Below are 26,692 nucleotides of genomic sequence, written 5' to 3' on the forward strand. Positions count from 1 at the left end.
TCTGTCTAAGAAAAAGAAAATAGAAACAAGTACAAGGGGATCATTCTACAGAAAATCTACCTGTTTGGGCAACTCTGAATAGTTTCAAACACATTCACATTACTATTACTTGTAAGCTAATTCATATTATCATAAAACAGATGAACTTAGAGGAAAACTCTAAAATTGAAGAATTCAAAGAATTTCCAGCAAGTTGAAGCACTCCCAGCATTTACAGATTTCAGAAAGAAAAGGTTCTGCTGCCTCTTATGATTCTTTCTTCCCCAGAATAGCCCTCCGTCTGCAACCAGCTGACACACTGTACCACACCAAACCACGTATTTCTTGCTGTATTTCACATGAAGCATACTTCTACAACGCTAATCATAGAATCACCGAGGTTGGAAAAGACCTAAGAGATCATCCAGTCCAACTGTTCACCTATTATCAATAGCTCCCACTAAACCATGTCCCACAACCCAACATCCAATTGTTCCTTGACAACATCCAATAATTCCTTGAATATTTCTTAAAGTAGGTGACATGCGTTTTAAAGGAGATAGGAGGCATGAGAGATTTTAAGAGAAAATCACTCCGAAGAATCTACAAACTGAAAGGACAGGAGATGCTGCTGGGAGAAGACAGACACACACACTTTCGTGCTTTCCAAGGTATATTCTCAGTGGAACAGATGTTGAATCCAGTGTGCACCACACGCCAAATAAAATTCCTAATGCATGGCAATTTCTTATATAACCCTTTCCCTTTCCCCAAGTTTTGCCTGAGCTGCAAATTCTGTTGTCAATTTTGTAAATTATTTGAAGCTGAGCTCACTCCTGGAGGGGAAGTCAGAATGAAATCTAAACTCTCTGGGCCACACCAGATCTCAACTCTGCTCCATTTAGGTCAGGTTACCTCTCTCTCTTTGATGTATGTGGGAAACAGTTTCACGTGCTTATCTTTAAAATTCCCTGCACCTTAAAAACACTGTTCTTCCAGCAGCTTAGATGCCCCACATCCTGTGGGATTATACTCCAAAAATCTCACTTCTTTAAACGACATTTTGACAAAGTTTGCGAGAATAAAAATCATTGGAGCCTTCGAAAATATTACAGGTTTCAGATTACTAAGGTTTCTTGTGGACAAGGGAATGCATTGCTCCGTACTCCCTGAACAGCTGTGTCTAACCTAAGTTGCAATGCCAAATTGAGAGCATTTACTCAACTTTTTCCTATTATGGAGAAAAGAAGGTGTTTTACCTCTACTATACTGAAGAAAGGCATCTATTATCTCAGTTTGTAGGGAAATTCTTGTCATAGTATGGCCAACAAGTCAACACTTCCAACACGCATGCAAGAGAGATTACAGCATCAAACATCTGCTCAGTGTAGAAAGGCAGATTACAGAAGTCAGCAGTCGCAGTGTCCCAGTTACATCAAGAATACACAAAGCGCTACAATCTTGGAAAACCAAGAAATAAGAAATTCCCAGGGAAAATGAGAAACAAAAGAATCTCTGGAATTCTTCCTTTCCCTTAAAATTCAAACAACCAAATCTCCCATTCCACCAAACAGAAAAACAATAAACCATCCCCTACCTTTTTCAATTGTAATCAGTACATCAGCATTACTGCATGATAGATTGCTACCTTACATTTTATCCAAGCCTTACACTGGATCAAACATTACAAAGAGCTTTGCAGAATTAGTGACGTCTGCATATACCCGAAGGGTATTTGTAAAACACCGCTACCCTCTTTACTGCAAGAACAGCATTCTGAACAATGTGTGCCCCATATTTTCTCAGATCAGTCGTTGCTTCAGGTTAAGAAACACAACCTCCAGAAAAAAGAAACAAAACGATTTTAATGCAGCTTCAATGGTCCTCTACAGGCTTAAAAAATAACATCAAAACCACTCCTGGAATTCACTACCGTGTAAGCCTTAACTAATGCCGTAACCGGCATCTAACTTCAACAGTAAGATTTTGTTCTACAGCCAAAATACTTAACAGAAGTCATCAGTTCACACCACACCTGAAAAACAAAAGTTTCAAGACTGGAAATGCAATCACAAAATCAGTCCTCTCCACACAGACATACCCTGGGCATAATGCTTCAGACTACAAACAGAATGTAATTACAGTTTTCTCCTCATGCCTCCCCCCAGCAGTGGACAATAAGTTCTGAAAACCACCCAACAGTCTATTTCTGGTAACCCTCCAGCAACATATTAGCAAAATACATGTATTTGAAATATAGAAGAAAAGGCCTTACTCTGCTATATCAAGATATCCACAGGAAGCAGCTGCATGTAGAGGTATCCAGCCTTCATTATCTGGTTGATTAATATTTGCTCCATTTTCCACCAGAAATTTCACCATATCTACGTTATCATCTATACAAGCCTATAAAGAAAGAAAGATGTAAAAAAATAAGTTCACATTAAAGTTGTTTTACAATATTGTGCATCTTTAAGAAACAGCTTCAGGAAAAAATAATTGCTTTCAGGTTATGGTGTGGGAGTAAGCTTTATCTGTTGGGATTTGACAGCGAGACAGGAAGAACTGGAGAATAAAGCACCATTTACAAATTTGTCAGCAAATCCTTTAACACAGCAATTTGAACAGAGTTTAACAAAACCAATAGACATGATTTACTCAGGTAAATCTATTCTGTTTTTCTGAAAACCCATCCAGAGCCGCCAGTATAAAATTGTTGTTGTGTACAAAGCCATTCCCTTTACAAAGCCCCCAGACTCCAGCTCCATCCTAGGTCCAGCTTAGTCAAGACTACAGCTGCCAGTAGTCACACTACACCATGAAGTAGAATTACTGTGGTAAAGAGATGGGGAGCAGTTTTGAAAACAATGCAGTAACGTGGTTTTAATTATAATGTAGTTCAGACTAAGGAGTGTGGAAGGGGATGCTAGGTTGCATTTCAACAATACGCTGTTGTTTTCTACTGCAGCACGCTGTATACCACCATACATCTTTTAACAGTCTTTTAATCACTCTCCTTTATAAACTTACTTGAGTATCAGTTCAGCATGTCGCAAAGATATTATCTTTTGTGCACATACTATACCTTTGGAGCTCTCATTTTCATTACCAAACAAGTAGTGCTGCAGACATGCACAACTACTGGCACTCTCCAGATCCCCATCTTGACTGGCTCCTATTTTGCCTTTCTTCTCTGTGTTTGAGTATTTTTCTCACAGGGTGCTCAGTGCGTTTTCTTGCCAACTTCCATACTGCTGCCCTTAAAAGGGCAGAGTAACACAGACAAAAGTCCCTCTGCACTTCAAGACAGCAAGGACTCAAAACAGACTCCACGAGACTGGTATTAATTTTTTTTAGCCTAATAAATCAACAATAGCACCAAACCAAAAGACTGAAACGAGAACTGCTACTAAAAAGCTCCCAAATCCTTCCAGAGAATTATCTGTCTAATAAAAATGCAACTAAGGTATAACTTATACTTTTTAGCAACAAGCAGGACTGAAAATTCTGTTCTCCTTTACTACTGTAAAAAACCTGGATTTCCTTATTTAAGCAACTGTGCTTTTCAAGATGAATCCCAAAGCTTTCCCTCACTCTGTAGTGCTGAGGCAGCAATTAAACTACACGGGAGACACACCACTGTCCTGTTTAATCAAACAAACAAAAACAGCAAGACGTTATCTCACTTCTACCCCATTTGCTTTAGTAAGGTATGAACTTTAAGCTTCATTTAGAATGCAACAAAGAACTGTTTTAACAGCAAGTCTCACCTGGGCTGCTTCATCAATAATCTTTCAGCTGCACTGCAACTAGACTGCAACAGACTGCTTGCATCATTTGTTCTTCCATTAAAAACACACGCTCTTAATATAATAAATTTCAAAAACCTAAGTTCCTCCCTATCTTTTCAGGTACTCTGGAAATGTGCCTTCTTAAAGTGTTTTCTACATTACCTTTATAGTGATTTCCATCCCTATAATCAGCAATTCTTTTAATAACTGATTTATCAACATATTTCAACAATAAAGACTACCAATTCCTCAAGGTACTGCCTTCAGTTTCTTCTGGTTACTAACATCAGTACACAATGCCCATATGGTTTTAACAAGCCCTTAGATCAAATAATCACCCTTCTTTGCAAGTCATTTTGTTACTCAGAAGGAAAGGAACTAATCATAGGACGTTGTAACAGATCAGGAAGAAAAGCAGTTCAGGAAACACAGATGTTTACACTTCACAGGAGCATTAGCCAAGCCGTGCTTTACACATGTACTACATCATGTTTTTCTGGCAAAAAAGCAATTTGCCTGACCACAGATATCCTATGTATCCACCAGTTTAACGTATGCAACTTATATCAGAAGAACTCACAACTTCCTGAACGCTTTTAAATTCAGACCTTTCAATATTTCATCTCAATACGTACTTATGCATGTTGCAACCCTCTAAAATGCATAAAATGTGGAAAAGGATACCTTAAAATTGATTGGCATTATTAAAAAAAGCCAGACCGTCTGTTAGTGACACAACCTATCAAAGAACAAACTTCACCCGTTTTTCAATTATACGTAAGAAAAGCTGGCAAGAACTACTCATAAAAATACTGTTGCTAAGTGAATCAAATGCTTACATATGCAGCACATTAAAAGACATATGACTAAGTGGCTAAAAATATTTGACCAAATTTGGGCAGTTTATTGTGCCATATATGGCAAGAATCAGGGGAGCTCAAATGGACTTCAAACGCGTTACCGCGGATCGCACATTCATGACAGGCAGAGATAAACAACCTGCAGGACTATATATATTGGGATGAGCAAAGAACAACTATTAAGATAATAAAGGAATTTACTTGTATACGCAAGTGGCAAAGTACTGGCATTGCTGGTGATCACATTTATGAAGTTTAAATAACGTTTCTCAGAACTTATTATCCAATCCGAGCAACTGCTGCAACAGTGTTTTTGCAGGACAACAGAAGCCACAGAAGATTAGGCTGATGAAGTGGAAGACAGCTGTCTAATTTAAGAATGTATCACTTTTGAGGTTCTTTAAACAAAGATTACTTAAAACTAAACCCAGTATCTGGAAATTTGTCCAGGAAACCCACTGTGGACTCCAAGAAGGCTCTTACCTACCTTAAGGTGATGAAAAGTGAATGATCTTACTGGTGGAGAACATGTACATAGTATGTCCTATTCACCTCTGTCCCCAGAGATCTTTGATGGACCCTCACTCACCCTCATCACTTGCCATATGAAAGACAATTCTGACAATCAGGATGTACCTTAAGTCAGAATGTCAAGGAACAAATGTTGTTAAAGAAATTTTATCTCCTTGTTTTTCCATTTCTACTCCGATTGCCATTGTATTATCTCCCTGGTCTCTTCTAAGAGCAGTAATTATCAAGTGCCAGAAGTGCCTCTATTGTTAGAGAATGACATCTCAGCCCCAAAAGGAAAGTGCTTCAGAATTGCATGATAAACTTAAAGCAACAGGCTCAGAAAAGTCTGCCCTTCTACACCTCAGTAGGCCTTAATCTGGACATTACTGAAAAGGAGAAAGTGACATACATGCTACATGCAAATAATAGGACTTCCACTGAGTGAATTAAAAAGATAATTTCTCTTGAATACGTCTGGCAGTCTTCTCACACAGTACAGGCGTAGGCCCCCTTCACCCATTACTGCCACAGCCTTTCGAGGATCCATTTCCTTTCCTGGCCCCATCTCTCCTTCCCCAGTATCTCTTCAGGGCCCTCAGTTCCAGCCCACAGACTCAGTTACTGCTAAAGCCACTTCCCAGTGCCAGCACCAGACCTGCAAAGCACGCACATAAGGCCTCTGGGCCCAATAGAGCGGGGTGGGGATTTCCCTTCCGCCTCCTCCATTTTATGCTGCCCCCCAGTTCAGCTCCCACTCTCCTCTGATGTGGCAGAAAGGCAGTATTTCTGCATTCACTGTCCTGTCAGATCTGATGGAAGTCAGCCTGCGGTCCCCAAACTCATCAACAGCTGGACAGTGCAAACAAACAAATCTCACTTCCTTTAGTGACTGATTTAGAAACCAGGCTTATTAGTCACAAAGGAAGCAAAACAAAGTTGATCATACAAAGTCCGCCTACCTTTTCTGATTAGAAGAGACAAAATCGCAAAGGAAACCTATTAAAGCCCGGGAACTAAAACTACTTTCTCCTTCCACAACACTCTGCAGCCTGGACTGTGCAGGGCAGCAAAGAGCAAACAAACCCAGGCAGGTCCAACCTGTCCTGGAACCAAGATGCCTATGTGAAACAAAATGACGCTTTATAAACTTTTCCGAGAAATACTTTCTGATCACTCAGTATGGGGTAATCAGAAACCTGATGAACACACTGATTTTAAGTTTCCAAAAGGACTTGATATCCCAGTGTCAGCTGCGTGTGATCAAGCCAGCTCTCTTTACGATCAGGTGAAGGGGACAGACTTAAGTGAGTAGGTAAAGTTAAAAATTGACGGTTTTAGAAGTGATCTCTACTGTGCCATGTACCTCAGTGAATATTAGGAATATCTTAGGAATCCCACAGACAGCACTCCTCCCCCTCAGAAAAAAAACAAGAAAAACAAGTCTGTGTTTCTTAAAGAAAACGAACACAAACACTGTAGACAAGAACAATTGTTAAGCAGACTGCTATCTCACATACATGAAGCTATGCCGTGTCTTACACTGAACTACAATTTTACAGCCTTTAATCAATGATGAGATCTAATGAGGTAATGAAGTTCAGAAGATTCATTTTTTACCATTATTTCTAGAAAGAGACTACAACTTGCCTTTAGCTATTATCTGGTCTGTTCCACAAATTGAGATATATTGAAAAGAAACATGGTGTGTTTAACCTCTGTCACCACGTTTCATTCTTCCTCATTTACCCTCAGTACAGAAAGCACCCGAAGATTATGAATCACAGAATCATAGAATGACAGGTTGAAGGGGACCTTAAAAGATTACCCAGTTCCAACCCCTCCCTGCCATGGGCAGTGTTGCCAAGCACTATATCAGGCTATGCAGGAAAACAAGGTAACATGTTAGACATCGAGGTATAAAACAACTCAACCACCTTGAATTCCTGTGGAAAAGCAGAAACCAGGAGAAACCCCTCACACAGGTGCCTGTAAAATAGCTTATCTCTTCCTTTGATTCACCTAGTGAACCAAGTCTAGCGAGTCCATTGGATTTAGGTATGCTGTTAATATCTTTGTTAATGTACCTAAGAACTAAATTAAGGTGAAGCATCACAGAATCACAGAATGACCCGGGTTGGAGGGGACCTCAAGTATCATGTAGTTCCAACCCCCTGCCTGGCAGGGCCACCAAACATACACATTTACTAGATCAGGCTGCCCAGGGCCCCGTCCAACCTGGTCTTGAACACCTCCAAGGACGGGGCATCCACAACCTCCCTGGGCAGCCTGTTCCAGGGCCTAACCACTCTCCTAGTGAAGAACTTCCCCCTAACATCCAACCTAAATCTTCCCTCTTTTAACTTAAAACCATTTCCCTGTGTCCTGCTGTTGTCAGCCCTTTCAAAGAGTTTACTCCCCTCCTGGGTGTAAGTTCCCTTCAGGTATTGAAAGGCTGCACATCCACCAGCACCCACATCCACCAGCACATCAGGTTAAAAAGAGTCTCCTATTCTCTTCACCCTCAGTTGCTTGTTCCTGATTCCATTACATACAGCTAGGCTGACAAACTTTACTGAACTGGATCTAAACTGTATTAGAGAACCATTTAGATATTAAAATTATATAAAATAAGAAAATGACAGTAATAAGCTATCATCCTGATTAAAACTGAAGTTGATTGTATTAAAATGCTTTCTGTACTCAAAAGACAGCCTGGATTGAAATTCATGTCCAAATTCAACTACTGGAATAATAAACTCTTGCCTTACCGTGAAGCTGGGTCCATTAGAATCCATTTGCTAAAGCTTCTTTTTTCAAACTGTTTTCTAGATTTGCAACCCACTGTCCACTAATAAGCACTTATATCACATTCTGAAGCCAGTCTCAGTCTGCAGTGAGGACAGAGATTTTTGCTCAGACAGAAGAAATTAAGTTTCACTAGCCAAAGTGTTTATCAGTATCTTTTATTCATCACTCCTTGGGAAAAATAAAAGGATAAATTTAGAAGTTGAAATTCCTGATTTGTTTTTTGTTTTGTTTTGGTTTTAATTTCAATAAGTCAGTAGTCGTGAAGGTGTCAGCAGAAATTTGGTAACAAGATCCAAAGCAAATCTGAGTAACACTCCCCACATTTGTAGATCACGTGTTTAACTTTTGCATTAATTAAGAACTCAGCATATACAAATGAAGTGGTGTATGAAGGTGTATGAAATGAAATCACAAGATGTAACTAACTTCCAAGCTACAGATCTGAGGTAACCTGGCACTTACAGGCTCTGAAACTAAGGCAGAATACTCTTTTTTTGCACTTATAACTTGCTTGTGGGACATTAATCCAACATTTTCATACAAACTGTAACACCTGAAGAGCCTGATATTAGTAATGACAATGGTCAAAGACTTACTAAACACTTCCATGATAAAGAGTACTAAGAATCATCAGCAAATTTGGTCACAGAATATTTCTGATTATTGCACCTATTAACGGTTTAAGGAATCAGTATGAAACCATGTATGTTATATTTGACAACTATTCTTTTCAATACAATACATGCTGGGTAGAAAGGCTGCTGTTCAAGTTTTCAAAGATGGTAAAGAACAGGACGGGCCTGGTGTTGTAACAGAACTTGAAGCACTACTGTAGTATTAAGGATGACAAGTGTTGCTCAATTACTAAATTAAGTATAATCTTTCCAGCACTCATTTAGCCAACCCACAAGACATAGCTTATATTTTTGACCAAGCTGGGATAATACTGGATATCTCTGCATATTGATAAAATGCAATTTTTTAATCAAGTGTTTTATTTTTCAGAGTGCATTTACTAGTAAAAATGGAACAGCTTACAAGTATTCTTGATAAAACTAGTAATGTTAAATTTTTGCCACACTTGCCTAATTTAATTTAATGGTTGGTAAATACTGTGTGCATGATGCATCTGTTATTTTCAGTTAATAATGGCCTATGACTTAAAGTCCTGCACGGTTGATCCACACAAACTTGTTAAACTGATAGTTGCCAAATTAAATAACTGAAATTAAGAAATCATTTCATAAGCATCTATTACTTCTGAAGTTCTGGCAGTTTGAAATGCACCGTTTCTATTTTTCTCGTCCAATTTGGGCACAAATACCAGCTTCAAACTCTGATGTCCCACTTCTCGAGAGAAATTTCTTGGAAACCTTTCACTTCTAAGTACAGAAAATGGGGGTCCTCTATAGATGCTTGCAGAAGCAGGTGGAGCTCCTAGGGAGAAAGCAGAACTGGAGGCTGATGCAATCTTTCATGTCCGTTCAAGTCTTACGGGGAAGGCATGCAGAGACTATTGAAATAAAGCATCCATTAAGCATCATTACTTAAATCAAGTGCTGTATAACTGTCAGCTATGACAAAAACAGACAAATCATTCCTGAACTCAAACTTCTCTAGCTATTATTTCCACTTCGTGTAAACACTTCGTCATATGCAAGAAAGAGTGCATCTCAATAGAAGTTCGCCCAGAAGATATTTACTTTCAAATATGTGCACAGACCAGAAGCTACACACAAATGATCCCACGTTTAGCTCAAATATTCCATAAGAGCGCAATGCCATTTCTGTACTGACTACAGTTTTGCCCTGTTTTCTCTGTTGCATTGAACTATTAAATAAATCACACACAGGTTTGCTAGTTTGCAATTTACAGTTAACATGTAACTTAATCTACAGTACAGTTCAGGAAAACACTACAATCGATGGCCACTGAGATTAATATAATCTGCATGTTTTAAAGCTGATTTCATGGGGATTTCCCACTATTTGAAGTTTAAAGAATGCTTAATCATGGTTCTTACCCAGGACTGTAATAGAACACACATATGCAGGTGTTTGTGTGTTTCAAGTACAGATGCAATCACTCTTGTCCTCTAACCTCCCTTTGAGATAAGTAAGGGCAACAGGAGAGTTGACCGCAATGTGGTACCTGCGATAACCAGAGATGTTCCCATTCCTGCTGGGAATCCCAGTAATAGATCAAGACTCACTCTGACAGACATTTTATGGAGAAAACAACACAGACCAATGTCTGCTTCAGTATTTTCATTCAAAAGAAAAAAACAAAAACTGGCTACCTAGTATTACATATAAATTACATGAAATGAATATTACATATTCATTTTCTTGTTTAGTTTCATGCAAACGTGCTTTCAAGAACACTTGGAATTCTACTGTCCCAGTGCATTCTACAGAACAAAACTCGTTTTTAGATTCAGATTTCTTACCAGTTTTATAACAGCGCTGCAGGTGAGAGAGCACGAGCTCACTGACAGAAATGGAGAAATGAAGATCTGACTGACAGTATGGTATTACAGCTAATATGCTGCACAAATTCCCAAGATTTCTTGAACCCTAAAGGCTTGGGCATGTATATATGTACAAATCACATATGACAGATTCACGTTTTACACACACATCGTTGAAACTTCAATAGTTCAGCGGCACCAAATCTCTGGGTGCTGGAATATGGTTGTTAAATCCACAACAGACTTTCAGGCCACAGAAACTGCTGTCTGAACAGAACAGCATTCCACAAATGGGGCGTTCTCACTCTCCTGAGCTCAGCCTTCACAGTTTACTTTCTGTGACAGTTACAACAGTCCTGACTGATGCACTGCGCTCACTGTGACATAAATACACGGCACTCCGCGCTGTCTCCTGACACGCACAGAAGCAGTCTTCATTAGTTTAAAAATATGCTTCTTAGATCAGAAGTAAATAAAAATTTCATACGGTAAAAATAAAGTGCCAATACACGGCTATGTTTTTATTGTTACTGTTTTGGCACTTAGTGCTAGTTCTCATGACAGAAATCTGGTAATAAAATCTGTAAATGTTAAATTTGAGAAGAAGGCTGAGTCACACAGTATATGTATTCATGCCGCAGACAAATTTAAGAATATGCCAATTGTATTTCAAATTCTGGATTTTTTTTTCACCAGTAAATATAATCTTCTTTTAGCATACTGGCAAATAAACAAGCTCATATGCCAAAGCAGCTTTTCAGTTTAAAATACCTAACATTCTGATATTCTCTAACAGAATTTCTTAATCAAATTAAACATCTAGCAAACTTATAGAATTTACATATATAAATAGGCTTGCTAAGTCCAATGTTTCTTGGATTTAATTTAAAACACATGTGCTAAGTTCCCCTTTTTACCTCTGTGTCTCCTACCTCCATAAAGTTCTTAATTATTAGTTCTTCAATGGGGACAACTCTGCTTTCCTGGAGTGAAAAGACAGGAAGAAAACAGAATGGGCTGTAAACTCTTAGGGACTACAGCAGAAAGCTACAAGTCACCTGGCCTCTTCGCCCCCTGCTTGAGTGGGGCCTCAGTAGGTCTTTAGAGCTTCCTTATTTTAGCCACACAAAGTGGCAAAACTGAGTAGAATAAAAGTAATAACCCCAAATTTTACAGCATAGGAAGTTCTGCACCAATGTGCACAAGAACTTCTTTACAGTGAGGGTGACGGAGCACTGGAACAGGCTGCCCAGGGAGGTGGTAGAGTCTCCTTCTCTGGAGATATTCAAGACCTGCCTGGACGCCTACCTGTGTGACATGGTGTAGGAAGCCTGCTTTGGCAGGGGGGTTGGACTTGATGATCTCTAGAGGTCCCTTCCAACTCCTACAATTCTGTGATTCTGTGGATTTCATAAAAGCAATGATAGGCCTCCATTCCATCAGGCAAAAAAACCAAACCAACCAAAAAAGCATGTGCTGATGTTTTCTGGGAAGACTGAACTATCTGAGACAGACTTTCTGTGAGCTCACTTTTTCTATTTCAGTTTACCATTTTCAGTTTAATAGAAGAAACCATGACTACAGGAACAAAAAGGCAGCAAGACACTGAAATTTGCCAATCCAATTTGCATCTATGCACGCCTCCTCCAATTAGCACTTGTTATGTGTGGTTTAATCCTCATCTTTATATGAAATGCTAGAAGGAAAGAAATAGTTTTAATATGCTGGCTCAGATGGCATCAGTCAAGGCTTTTAATCTGTAAGTAGGGAAATCCTATGTAAATAAACTACTGATTTGTATAGTTTAATGAAATATATAAAATAAGCATGTAAGGAAATAATGTAACCATGTTGCACCTTCATGGAAACAAAAACTAAATGAAAGGTGAGTGAAGTGGCATTGTGGATTATCTTGTATGTGGGTAAAAACATGGAAGTTTATCCCAATCACTTGGTTGCTGTACATACACATACGTACATTGGGAAATTTTAAAACAGCTCAGTGCGTTTTTGATTTCAGAAACATACTGTGTTCATTTCTGATTTCAGAAAGATATTCATCCACATATCTCAAGAAACGTGGAAGTGGTTTCCTCTTCTGATCTGCTGAAGATTGAAGACATTACTCAGGAGCACCAAAGGCACAACGTTAAGCGACAAATCCCATGTCACATAATTTATGTATTTTCCACCATAGGGACACTCCTGGCATCACTTTGAACACCTCACCTGATCTGCTGTAAAAAATGTCACTGAGATCCCGAAAAGGTGGGGGACTTCCAACAGACAAACATCACCAGACACAAACTCCTCTGCATGGATAAGATTGACACAAACTGCACCTGAAGCCAAAATTCAAACCAGAGCAGGCACTTCAGGAATCTCCTGGAAGTTAAATCAGGGTGCACTCACGCTGTGCCTTAGTTAAATTTGCTAAACAATCTTCTCCAATGGCTTACATGAAATGCGCTGCAGTGCTTTAATACAGTCAGCAAAAACGTTTGTATACGCAAACAAGGAGATGATTATCGTATGTACTATAATCCTGTTAGGTATAAGAATAAAGAAATAGCATACCCCACACCAAACTCCCTTTCTCCCAAAGGCTATACAGCTGTTCATCTACATGGCTTATAACTTCTAAAAAAGGCATTTTTGCCACAGTGTAACTTAACACTCGATTTCCAATAGGCCAGTCACATCATGCAACCTGCTATGCAGACCCTCCCCAGTTAGAAGGACAAAGCTCCACATTCACTTCTGTGTTCTGCCTCCAGCCCAGCAGAATTGCCTCTCCTACCTCCAGCTCCATACGTAACACAATACCCACTTTGTGGGCCTTCTCTTTCCCAAAAAGGCCATGGCAAAAACACCAGCTTCGATATCTGATTCTTTCTGGTATATCTCTGCAGAAAATACCATGGTACATGTGTCCCACTATAAACTTACTGTGACATTAATGAATGAATTCCAGGCAATCACAAGTTCGTAGGAAACCACCTACCTCCCCCAGTACATTAAAAAATGGACAGGAAGACAACAGTCAGCAACTGAAACTAAGTTTATACATATCCATCTATCAAGTCTACATACAGGACGTTTCAAAAGTGGTAAAAGAGCTTCCTTCTTAATTTTTCCAATGTGTACCACATGGATAAGAAGCAATTATTCTACATGAGAGAGCAATCTGATCAGGAAAATACGATAGTGCAGATAAAGCCAAACAGCGCCAATTAAAAATACAATATTTACACAATAAAAATTTTAAAGGGTATAAACCAGTATTAGCCGTAGAAACTTGTAAAGGAAAGCTATAAACATCAATGAAAAGCACAGCTGGTGGGGGCACAAAGGCATTTCTTAAGTATATTAAGAATTGGGAAACAACTGCCAGCGATATGGGGATATATGTGAATAATAGAGGTGGGAGTGAATTGGCCAACTAATATCTCTACTGGGTGTTTTGACAGAAGGAGAAGGTTTAATTTGTATTACACAATAAGGATTATACACCTATCACTCTACCAGTAATAAAATCAATGCTAAAACCCCTCAAAAAACTATGTAACTCAACAGGCTTCACAGGTCTGCTGAGGTAGCTCTCCAGCCATCATTGAAGAACTCAAGGCAGCTTCAAGTCTGCTGCTATTTATTTTCTCAACAGATCTCGAAATACCTGAGAATCAGCAGAGGACTGGTAATGCTGCGTTAGCAGCCGTGCTGGTGAAAAGAATTTAAAACAACAGAAAAAAAGTCTGTGACATGTCAAGGTAACTGACATTCATTAGGATCATTAGCAGGAAGGTAACGCCATGCCAGCGCTTCAGAGGCTTACTCAGCTTCACTGCGCTTTGGCACCACTGACCCAGACCCAATGAGCAATACCCAGAGACCCAGACTGACTCTCACTCCTAAAACCCGGGGAATCAGCAACCACAGTTTTGAACCTCTGTGGGCCCACTGAGGCTTTTTACACCTGTAGCCTTGCCATATGAAAGCTGACTCAACAGAAGCAACCATCTCTGTTTGTAAATGTTTAAGAAAGCCCATAAGCATTCATGCAGCAAAGACACAATGGGTGCTGAGCCTCAACAGGCTTCCTTGTCAGAGGACATCCCCATAGATGTCCCCCCAGATTTGCATTAAATAGATGCCTCATTTTTTTGGTCACAATAAACACTCAAAAAATACCAAGTACCAAAACCTCCCCATGATTTTAGCACACAATGTGTGAAAAGCCAGCAGAAAGGGAACATTTTAAGAAATAGCTCTCTAGACAGCATCAGAAACCATTATGTTTCTTCTCACAGCACAAAAGGGAAAAGCAAACCAGACCCCTCAGCTGCATACATATTCTGATACAGGAAGAAAATCCAAACAAACATATACTGACTTGCTGTAACTGTATTAAGAAAGTCACTACACCAGGAATGTTACACCTGTGGATCAGCAGTTTTAAGAAGCAGCTTAGTTTTCTACAAACTGTTGTGTGCCCCCCTGCTTGATTCTGGCCAAGCTGTGCAAATACTACGGCTCCCGCTATGCCACCTTCCCCACTGCCACCAAACACCAGCACTGTACGCTTGCAGAATCTCACATGGCAGGGCTTAAGGACTCTCCAGGTCACAGCTGTTGTCACTGCCTATTTTGTGTGATAAGTACTGCCTGAAGAGGTACCGCCTGCCATCCTCGAGCTCACTGCTGACTCCACCACACTTCCTCCAGAGATCTTCCTATTTAAGGAGACAGAAATGCAGAGAGGAGTAGCAAGCAACTACTGTCTCCTGACACTCTTTTTTATTCCACGTTCTATTTGTGCAGTAGAAAATGTCTAGGAAGGAACTTGTAAAAGAGGAAAGGATACAGCTGTATTTTCCCCATCTTCTACAGATCCTCGCAAACCAAGTATGAAGTTAAACCTGCAATCTAGTTACCTCTAAGTCTTAAACTTCACACTAACCTACTGAAGAGCGAATTTATCTACTCAAGCAGCCAACAGGAAAATGCCATACCTACATGAGTAGTCAACCGAGGACACTCGCCAAACTCAGCGTGACACTCACATCACCTGCTCTTTTTCCAGGGCAGCAGACATTCACATGTTCTTATACATGGTGCAGTGGTTTGTCTCTACCAACATGTGACTGATTTGGAAAGTGTAAACATCAGTTTTGAGGAGAAAAGGCCCTGAAAAAAACTTGCTGGAAAATCAAATTATGTCTTAAAATGGGTTAAGTACTTATATTGCCTCCAACAACAGTGACACTTCAGGAAGGCTGTACTTCAGTCACTATTTCTTCCTGTGTCCTTACCAGTACATAATGCCATAATGCTGATAAAAACATGAAAGTATCCTGAGTCTCTTGGATGCAGGCAGTTACAGAGAAACGCTTTCCAAGCCAATAACAACTAGGCCAACAACTATGAAAATTCATTACAATCTCTGACCTTCAGAACACGACAGTGTTTCAAAGTACTTGTAAAATATCTTTCCTGTTGAATAACATTCTCCATTTCAAGATGAGTTTCAGGCAATATTCTGTTCTGCACGAGGCAGTGTTATAAAATGAGCAACGTGGAACTTCTTTGAGCTAACGTACACTAATCACCCAGGGCATGATCCTGCAAGAGCTCACTGTTGACAAACAGGGAGGTCCGAGTCTCCCTCCTAATTCTCAACTGCACACTCCCAAAAGCACTGTCAGACTGCTGGGAAGTTAAAAACATGCTGCGAGGAAGAAGCAAGAGCACACCCTTTGAGGGCAGTGAAGCGTTATTACCTCAGCCGCACCTGGTGCTGCAGCCACTTCTGACTGCTCACTCTCAGGACCAATCCTGAAGAAAAGGGTAAAATCCCTCATTTCTAATTGTGTATTAAGTACATCCTTTGTGCTGTCCTCTGAGTTCTGAAAGACCGCTGACAACCCTGAATTCCACCAGGGCATAATACACAGCGGCCTTCTCTTGACCAGTAGTACTGTGTCAGTCTGAAAGAACTGAGAACCCAGAAGTCCGTTGTTTACCTGACCTTAGCAGCGTGCGTGTCATCCTGAAACTGATTGTCAATGCTTTGATGTCTGCTTCCTGTACATCAGACTGCTCGTTAAATATTATAATTATCAAAGAGCATGGAAATGAAAGCCAGGTTTAAAAGCACTGCGTTTATTCAAAACAATGGGACTGACTTCACTAACTGCCTTTCTCCTGTAAATACTTAAGAACAGGAGCAAAAGTACAAAGGGAAGAAAAGGCAAAGAATGAAACAGATTTTGTTAGGTAGAGAAGGTATGTACGCTGCCTGAAAATGGGGAAAGCCCATGTGCTGCAGTGATGGGGCAGGTGGCAGTTCAGGGGCCCTGCCAGGGACACGGCAGTAGTAAGGGCAAGAGTAGGGTTTGACAGGAGGACTCCCAGCTTTCCACAATCCAAGCAGACAGACAGAGGTCCACACAGCTTTCACTGTTACTCTCCACTCCTCCTGCAAATCAGAAGCTCCTACTATGCAAACTGTTCTCAGGAAGAGTTCTCCATTTAGTCTCATGAAATATGTAGCCATCTGGCCAGGGGCTATGCTTAATACACCTCAAAGACAGCACGGTAAGAAACTGCCTCCAGATTAAACAGAAAACTGAAGCTCACCCCCTGAAGAGCCAGGAGACTATCACTGCTGCCTTGAGCTTCTCCTCTGTGGCACACATCTTGACAAGAATTCCTGGAAGGGAAAGCTGTTCTGCCACTTAATTTACAATATTAAAGGTGCTTAAGCTTCACGCTTCTCTAAGGACTCTACTTTTACATTAAACATTATGCACAGACATATCTAAGCAATAGTAAGGCCAAACAGACAAATACCCCAGGACTATGAAACGCTTTAATTAAAGATGCTCAAGCCAAATCAACTGGCTACACAAGCACATGACCTATGTGCAATTCCACATGATGTCCAACTGATGTCCTCTGTGTCTAAAGCATCTCTGATCCAGTCAGTCTGAGATGGTCAGTGTTCAGCTATTCAAAACGTTGGATTTTTCTTTACCGTTCACAGCTTGGTCCACAGTACTCACATTTTGTTCCAAACAGAACTCATTTCCTCATGGGCTCATCTACACATCAGTGCTTATCACCACGGCACAAAAGAATGGCATCATTTTACAGGTGGTAAACAATGTCACCACAAGTAGTATCCCCCAATTCTTCCACACTATTTGAAATACCACAAGACCGAGATTTTAGAATAGACGTCATTTTGTATGTTTGATGAAGTTTCCTATCATTAATACTTGCAGCCATAAGTATACTCTGTTTCTGCAAAACTCCTTTCAGTCTCATATGCCATATACCATTCTCTTCCTCCCACTGACACAGCAGAAGTCTCCCACTCACCAGCACCTTTAATTGGTCTGTCTGTATTATCTCAAGAGCAAATCCTTTATCCGGGCCCTATAAGCCATGCATGATGGCATAATAAATCAAAGTATTAAAAGCTTAATGCATCAAAGTCTGAATACAGACTTTACCATCCTCATTAACTACCTGGCATCCAGTACACCACCACTCAAATTCCACTATTTCGGTGTTTCCAGTATTGTCCTTTCTATCCCACTTCCTTTTCCACACCACCATTTAATTTTCCTAACTCCTGGTTCACTCTGACAGCCAGCCCACATCTGACATCTCCTTTCTGCCCCCTCTCCTCTGACTCACTTGCACATCTCTATTTTTGTATCTTGTGGCTTCTACCTCTGTGCTAGTGGAGGCAAGGAGGTCATGGCACAGATAGTACTAGCACATCTCTAAATGAATTTCAGAGGTCTGCAGCAACCTGACATCCGTACTGCTCTTGTAATTTGAATTGCCACGTTTAAACATAACTTAAATATAACACTGTCCAGTACTACATGACTCTTCAGCCTAGAAAAAAAATTACTTTGAAGACCATATAATAGATGATCATTATAAATCATAAATTATATGGAGAAAGTAAGTAGGAATCAGCTGTTCACCCCTTCTGCTAGGACAAGGAGTAGAAGTCATTACAGGAAGCCTGCAAGAGCTGGGACCAAGAGCCATCATAAAACAAAAGCTGCTTTCTGAAAGCTGTTTGGAATGCCTCGTATCAGCAGAAGCAGAGATGACTTATTACTGAGCTCAGAAGATTGGCCTTTCCTTTTAACACAAATCAGGCACTGGAGCTATGTGATTAACTGAAAGAGTCTTAAAGACCTTAGGCAGCCTGGATGGAGAAAAAAAGAAAACACCCTCTTCAGTACAAATCCCATGTACTTTTACTGCATGTTCTTCTCATCACAGGAGGTAAGGAAGAGTCTGTTTATTCCTTCCATGACAGAACATGTCACAGTGGTGGTTTTCACTGATACTCCAAAGAAAGGAACTGACCCTTGCGTTCTCAACTGATCATACTTCCAGTAAAACAGGATTCCGTGTATCTGGATAAAGAGATGTGATTAGTTGCAGTCTCTCATTCAGGAGGCTTTCTTAAAGTATAGGTATGTAAGTTACCACGGAAGAATTACAGTAAAGCCTACGTGCACCCTAATACTTGAGAGTAAATACAGGGTAGCTTGTACCTCACTGCAAACACAGTCATTTTCAATGACTGGTGCCACTCTTTCCAGAGGAACCTGAACCAGGTCTCTCTGAAGCAAGAGCCGCATATGCAAGCCTCAACAAACACTTATTTGAAGTGTTAGCATCTCTTCAAGCAGTGAACAAACAGGTCAAACACACAGAAAAAAAGTATGTTGGATTGTGCCAACTAAATCTGTTTATAGCAACTACAGGAATTGTCACCAGTTTACAAGCTTTGGGAAAGGCACAACAACTTACCTGATAGCTAAAGTTCAGCAAATAGAAACAGAAAGCTGTACTATCTATATGTTAGTATTCTTTATTAAAGTAGCATTATATCCTCAGCATACAGCACTGCCACAAAAGCAATATCTTCCACTAGCTGCACAGGCTCTTGTCACATTTTCAGTTTTAATAATTAGCTACTGTGCTGCTGAAGGAGGCCAAGAAAGAGGGTATTATAGGCACAGCTAAAGCCAGCTGGGCTGTTTATTTTTTTGTTGGATGGCTGCCTTCATTTCACTGAAACGCTACAAAGCAAGTTGACCATATAAGGCACTGGGATTCCCATGGAAAATGCTTACACAAATCAGACCCACACAGACTTTTCAGTTTATATATTATAGTCGATATGAACACTTGCCGTACATTTTTAAAACACACTTCAGATTCAAACCTCACAGACAGAACATTACTTTTGCTCTAACAGAGCTTACGTAAGTCGCCTTCCAGAAGTATCTACAGCACAGCACTCAAACGAATGCGTTTCTCCACACAATATGAGACCAGATCAATTTCAGAATTGCAGGCAGCATTATTAAGCACAATGTCATTGATTTTGGTGCAAATGAGAAGTACCAGAAAAACCTAATTCACGATTCGGGGGCTGACAGAGAACGAATCTCCCTGCCAACCACTGGCTGCAGCCCACATTTATCAGAGGCAGCAACTTGCTGCATGGAAAGATTATTTGTAGCCCAGATTCCAACAAGAATAACTCTAACAAGCAAGGGCTTATATGGAGATGGTAATACAGAGTCTACAGAGAAAGGGCAGAGAGAACTGGAGAAAGCACCATTCCTGAACAGGCGGGGGGTGTGGAACAAAGAAAACTGCGGCAACTCACTTCAGAGGGGAAGGGAAGCTTTGGAGACATTGAAGAGAAATGTTGCGAGTCTCAAGAAGGGACAGGAAAGAAATACACGAGGGCTCCATTGCTATGACAGTGAAACACAGGAACACAGAAAGCTTTAGTTAGAGCTGAACCAATGACAATAGGAGCTTCTGAACTCCAGGATATACTTTTTTTGAAGGAATCAAGCCCAGAACATTGGGAAACAACACTTCTAACACTGTATCAGAATTACAACTCTATCATTCCTCTTACATCCCATCTTCACTTGCTATCCATATTTAAAGTTCAGGGGTTGTTTTTTCCTTTGTAGGTAGAAATTTCACAACACGGATGAACGCCTGAAGAGAAGTTAATTTTGCCAGTGTGTTTGTTGTACCGTTTGGTGAGCAGATGCCCACACCTCACAGCACCGTGCAGCAGATCGCTTCATCTGCTAAATGAAGCAGGATGTTTGCATCTGCTGCAGCAGGGACCAGAATAAAATCCTTCCACCAGCACCAAGTCTGCCGGCTCATAAAGACAAAAAAACACACCTGTAGTTTAACATAACCTGAAGAGAACTATTCCTTCTGATAAACGCCAGCTGCCGCCTTCCTGCACTTCACAGAATATCCTCCATCTAATATCTCAACTTCTATTTAAAAGAATATTCACCAATTCATCCCTATTCCCTTATCAACATACATACTGCTGACCAATGACTGTATGACACAGGCTTGTGCAGCGTGATGTTGGTAGCTGGGATTTTCAGTATAGAATTCTCCATTTAAAAACCCCCTTCTCCTAAGGGAGAAATGAAATTTTACATTGTTGCTACTCTGTCCATCAGGGGAATGAGATATATTCAGTGAAACAGTGTGCAGCAATAAGGAACAGTAATTAGTATCAGCCACCAACGATTCTATTCATTAAATACTCAAAATTTAAATGCTTCCTCTGCTGCATGCAGCTTATGCCATTCACTTTAATAGCTGTTCTGGGATTCCGTCTGCCATGATCCAACTGTTTACAAACTGAATGGCTATGACACCAACCTGTTAGCTACTATTCCAATGCCTCACATCAAAGAATATGTAAAACTGCAGGTAATGCCCTCAGCTTTGTACACCCTCTATAAAAACACAGGCAGTTCTAATTGAAGTAGCCATTTTCATTACTCTGCCTACAAAAATATCTGAGCTTTTCCCATAAGCACATTGGAAAATTCCATTAACTGTCACCATGCAAACACCATCTGCTCTAATACCGAGCTCCTCATCACATCACTTTGGCACCTCTACATATAGCAATTTCTGAAACCAAAAGCCACACTTCAAGTATTTATCTTAAATATAACATCTCCTGGGCTTGTTCTGACTGTTTTGTTTGCTTTGCTTTTATATTTCTGAGGAAAAGAGGAAAACCATGGTTCCAATGACACAAAGCATTAATTTTAAGTAACGCATTAACTGACACCTTTAGTCAGGTGACTGCCAGAAGACAGAGTTTCGATTTGGAAAAGCAAAATAACCTACAGAAGGGTGAACATTCGATTCTAAGTACAATCCTGCTTTATGTTTGCAGCCATAATCACAATACAACAACCATAAATTATAAATGTGAGAAACTCTCTTCTCACTGAGAACTTTCAGGACAAACTTCTAAGTATCAGGATGAGTTTCTTTTTCCCACCATGAAAATAAAGAGATTCAGAATCTGAACGGGATGAGCTGATAAAATTAAAAGTTTATTTCAAGGGACAGTCCTCAAGATTTGGGATATGACATTAAAGCAGTGAGGTTCTGCTCACTAAAGAAATCTACTACTTTCTTTTCCCATAAGATATTCCTTTAAAAAGAACGATACTCCAGTGGTGTGTGGGTGGGGGAGTGTCTTTTCCCAGTCACTAAATATAAAATGATATTTAAAGTCAGAACAGAAATGTCTGTTGGGATATTTTTCCTATTGAACTGTATAGATACATATGTATCTCCCGAAGATGCCTTTTCTATTGCAGTCGAGGAGTTGAGTTACTGGGGAAATTCTGAACACTCACTAAGCCCAGATGTTCCAGAAATAATCTTTCACTTTGCTTTTTCCTGGAAGGACTTGTGGTTTCAGTGCATAACTAAAGAGAACTTAACCACGCAGCAGGATTTTCACACTAACTGTGCTCAGTACTGAAGTCCAACTAAGAATCTAAGGCTGTCCTGGACCACTAACGTCAGAACAATGAATCTGAGTCAGATCACTACAAACTTTACTGCTGAGTTTTGCCTCGCTGCAATAAAACAAGCAATCAAACAAACAAAATAACACGCCACGTTTAAGGCAGCCTAAAATCTCACAGACAGTAACTTTTATATGACATATAAGATAGGCAATATCACTATTAAAAAATGTAGGAAGAAAAGTAGCACACAGCCAAACAGGACCCATAATCTGTTTTATTGCGGAGCATTAAAGTACATATGTGAGTATGGTATAAACACACACACAAAGTTCTGTTTAAGATGAAATTTCAGCCTGTTCTCAGCTAACCACATTTGAAACCTATGTGCCGCACGAGGAATCAGAGCTGTCTGTATGCAAGTTTGGCATTTGGCTGGGTAGCATTCCCCCAAATTAAAAAGAACCCATAAGGATCACTACCGGGTTTAGATTTATGCAATTTCATCCACTGAGAACTATGACTCAGTTTCTCAAGGTCTCATAATTGGGTTGTCCTAAGCAGTAATTTACTAGACAATTCAATTACTTCTTGATACCAGTGTTTTAGAAATTACTGCATTCCCATTGCTAGCTCGTCTACCACGTGATTTGCTAAGTAGACAAATTAAACTTGTTTCCATAAAGCACAGGAACCTACAGGAGCTGTCTACAAGTAAGTACTGTGCTTAAGTAAGCATTTAGCCTGTAATAATGACAGCACCATGTCTCTACATCCCTAACTAAAGCAAATGCACGTAGTCCAGAAAAAAAAAAAGCATAATTACACCAAGCTACTTCAGGTAACTCCATGCTACAACCGTATTTCTGGTTGGTAAGATACCAATTTGCTACAGGTTTGTTTTAGGTGGCCTTAGACTCCAAAAGCCACACATATGGACTCTCCTTTGATGTTCCTTCTCCTTTGAAGTTTCTTTTAAGGAAGTGTACTCATTCCATTTGTAAGGGTGCTCCAGAGAGCGCATCCTGTAGGACAACCAGGACCGGGCACTTTCATTTGGAATTACTGCATATGGCACTGAGATAGATACCCCTAGAAGCCATCTAAGATAATCTCAAAAAGTCTTGCACCAAATATGCACCATCACATTAACACTGAGGCAGTATGGCATTAAAATGCTGCCTTAGAAGTGGCACACAGAACATCTCCTGCTCTGCTGAGGTCATACTTGTTAGACTAAATTAGGTTAGGTAAAAATCACAGCACAACCACAGCATGCAGCAGGCATTTGAACTCCATGACCACTGCAGGTCAAAGTCCTCTGCAACGTGCTAGTAAGGAAGAGGAAGAGGAAAATGAGATGGCAGGTGAGATTTTATCTTTCCAGGTTAGTCTAGACTATAAATTACTTCATTCTCAAGAAAACAACAATACCTGAGACAGAACAGGTTGCTGAAACAGCTAAGTACTTTTCACTTAAATGTCCTTAGCTATGGTGCAGTGTACAAGGACTGGGGATCTACAAAGACCATATCTGATGCTGTGTGAGCACTCTGGACCTCTTTGTCCAGTCACTGGTAGGCACTGGCTTATGTTTTAAGGATCAATTAATATCTCACACACTTCTCCTCCTGCTGCCTAGGAACTGAGTAAAGGGCAACCACGCATCAAGAGAATTTAGCCCAACAATCTTTGTGATCAATTAGGAGAAGAATGGAAATTCAAGTCATGGCAAAACAAAAGCATACACCCTTATTAGTTCAATGAATGACAAGCATAATGTCTTCAGCCTTGTATGGTCACAAAAAGTAACAAGCAGTCCTAGCTCAAGACCTGATCTTGATCACATGCTGGGGCACTCCTCATCCTCATTTGTATCACACAGTCGCACTTCACACAACTGTAAAGGACAAAAGGAGCTGTAAAAGATGACAAGTGTCACCTGTTGAGGTAAAAGTGAAGAAAATTTCAGATCCAGACTAGTTCATTCCAAATTCAACAAGGTAACTGGGCCAAGAAGCTTTCAGCAACTCTTCAGCTGTTTCCTGTACAACACCACATTGTCAAATATTCATAGATATAATGGTACATGCACATACTTGCACTGAAATCAATACAGGTGTTCTGAAGAAAAGAGTGTTGTAAGATGCCACTGAGAATCAATTCTCTTTGCATCCCTAATGAAAAGCAAGAGGACATCAGTAATACCAGGAACAACACCCTTATGAATGAGGTCATTATCAGATGAGAGGAAACAGCTGAGCTGTGTCACTCAGAGTTCCCATAGGAAGAGGTCAGAAATGGTGAGAAAGAGACATTCACACCTTACTGCTCCAGAGGTTTCAGTTTAACCACAGGATCCTGAAAGTAGTGTGTGTAATTATAAAGCAGACCAGACAAAAAAAAAACACAACAGAACACCACCACTTTGATCCTATCTGCAGTAAAACAGGTTCAAGTACTGCCATAGATGGCTCCCCTCACTAGCAATTTATTTAGTAAAAACAGATGCAAACACTGTGCTTAGATAAGAGTTTTTTACTGTTCTAGAGATGGGGAAAATAAGGCATTTGCAAACAGTCGCCAGCACAAGTTGTACTAAAATTACAAGTACAGCTTTAAAGAATCCAGAATATATAAATGTAAACGTGAACATTTACAGATTGGTAAACCTTATGGATAATCTTATTAAAGCTGTGGAATTTACAGGAATATAAGTGTTTCCAGGTATGACATTCAGTCATTAAACACACTGTGCTCCCATGTCTATCTACAGCAGGAGCCTGATAAAGACACTCTGGTAAATTAAAATCAATCACAGATCAGTTTTCTGGAGGAAAGTGTCACCGCTGGACTAACAGCATGCTTAGTCCAACGTTTAGGATAAGCATTTATCAAGCATAATTTGAACCAGTTTCATCACTAATAGGATAAGAAAAACTGGTGAATCCTAATAATTTTCCCCGTGGTTTAAATCGCTGCATTCATGTGATTGCAAAGCTGTCTCTAATGAGACAAGAAAAACATTGCTGCTTTGAACCTGGCCAATGCTCAGAAAGATAACAAAAGGCTCTTGCTTTAGAACACCTCTATTCTTACATGGAAAGCTAAAACTATCTAGGGATAAAGCCTGTGCGTATTCATGCTTTGAGTCACCTTTATAACCGAGTATGTTCAATGCAGCAGGAGCTGAGAACATCAGACACTGAATGTGGGACGGTACAATCAGGGTGAAAAAGAATTATCACACTGGAAAAATGATTAACCAGAAAGTTGTTGTCAAGTCCAGGTGGAGACAGTTTGCTGATGATCAGTTTGCTGATGACACCAAGCTGAGTGGTGCAGTTGACACAACAGAAGGAAGGGGAAGCCGTTCAGTGGGACCTGGGCAGGCTTGAAAAATGGGTCCCTGTAAACATAATGAAGTTCAACAAGGCCAAGCATGAGGTGTTGCACTTGGGCCAGAGCAATCCCAGATATGCCTGGAGACTGGGAGAACTCCATCTCGAATGCAGCCCTGTGGAAAAGGACCTGGGAGTCCTGGTAGATAAAAAACTTCACATGAGCCAGCAGGGTTCTAGCAAGCTAGAAGGCCAACAGGATCCTGGGCTGCATCAAAACAGAGGGGGCCAACAGGGAGAGGGAGACTGTCCCTCTGCCCTCACAACACCCCACGTGTAGTACTGTGCCAAGGCCTGGGGCCCCCAGTGCAGGAGGGACATGAAGCTGTTGGAATGGGTAGAGGACCAAAGATGATCAGAGGGCTGGAGCACCTCTCCTGCAAAAACAGGCTGAGGGAGTTGGTCTTGTTCAGCCTGGAGAAGGCTCAGGGGAGATCTGATAGCAGCCTTCCAGTGCTTAAAAAGGAGCTTATAAGCTGGATGGAAATCAACTTCTTACACAAGTAGACAGAGATAGGTCAAGGGGAAATGGTATTAAACTAAAAGAGGGGAAATTATTCTGTGAGAGAACATAGAGGCCCAGATAAGCTGTGGGCATCCCATCCCTGAAGGTGTTAAAGGCTCTGGATGGAACCCTAGTCAGCCTGATCTAGTGCTTCATTTGGTTGGCAGAACCACCCACAGCAAGGAACCAGATGATCCTTGAGGTCCCTTCTAACACAAGCCATTCTATGATTCTAAGAATTTTCACAATTCGTGGAAAATCTCATCTTCCTCTTGGGAAACTTGGTAACAAAGTCAGTCGTCTTTAATTTGGAACTCGTGAGTATGCCAAAAACTAACTCTAGCTTTTATGCGTGTTCCTACATTACATGTGTGTACATTTAGGGATCACTGAGGTAACAAAAGGTACCCATAAAATAAATGTCCACTCAATTGAAACTCATGTTATAAAATGCATTGCAAGTACTGATTTGGTAGGAACATACTACATGC

The 26,692-nt window shown here is 40.4% G+C and overlaps 1 protein-coding gene across 10 annotated transcripts in view; it reads right to left on the reverse strand.

Annotated features, from left to right (window-relative positions):
- Positions 1-26,692, reverse strand: part of PPP1R12A (protein phosphatase 1 regulatory subunit 12A) — a 115,252-nt gene that overhangs the window by 69,258 nt on the left and 19,302 nt on the right. For all 10 annotated transcript variants that reach the window (XM_015857250.2, XM_015857226.2, XM_015857277.2 and 7 more), the window contains exon 2: positions 2,255-2,385. In XM_015857250.2, the coding sequence (XP_015712736.1) occupies positions 2,255-2,385 (131 nt within the window). The remainder of the gene's footprint in view (positions 1-2,254; positions 2,386-26,692) is intronic.

The sequence above is a fragment of the Coturnix japonica genome, chromosome 1, assembly GCF_001577835.2.
Source record: "Coturnix japonica isolate 7356 chromosome 1, Coturnix japonica 2.1, whole genome shotgun sequence".
NCBI classification, from domain to species: domain Eukaryota; kingdom Metazoa; phylum Chordata; class Aves; order Galliformes; family Phasianidae; genus Coturnix; species Coturnix japonica.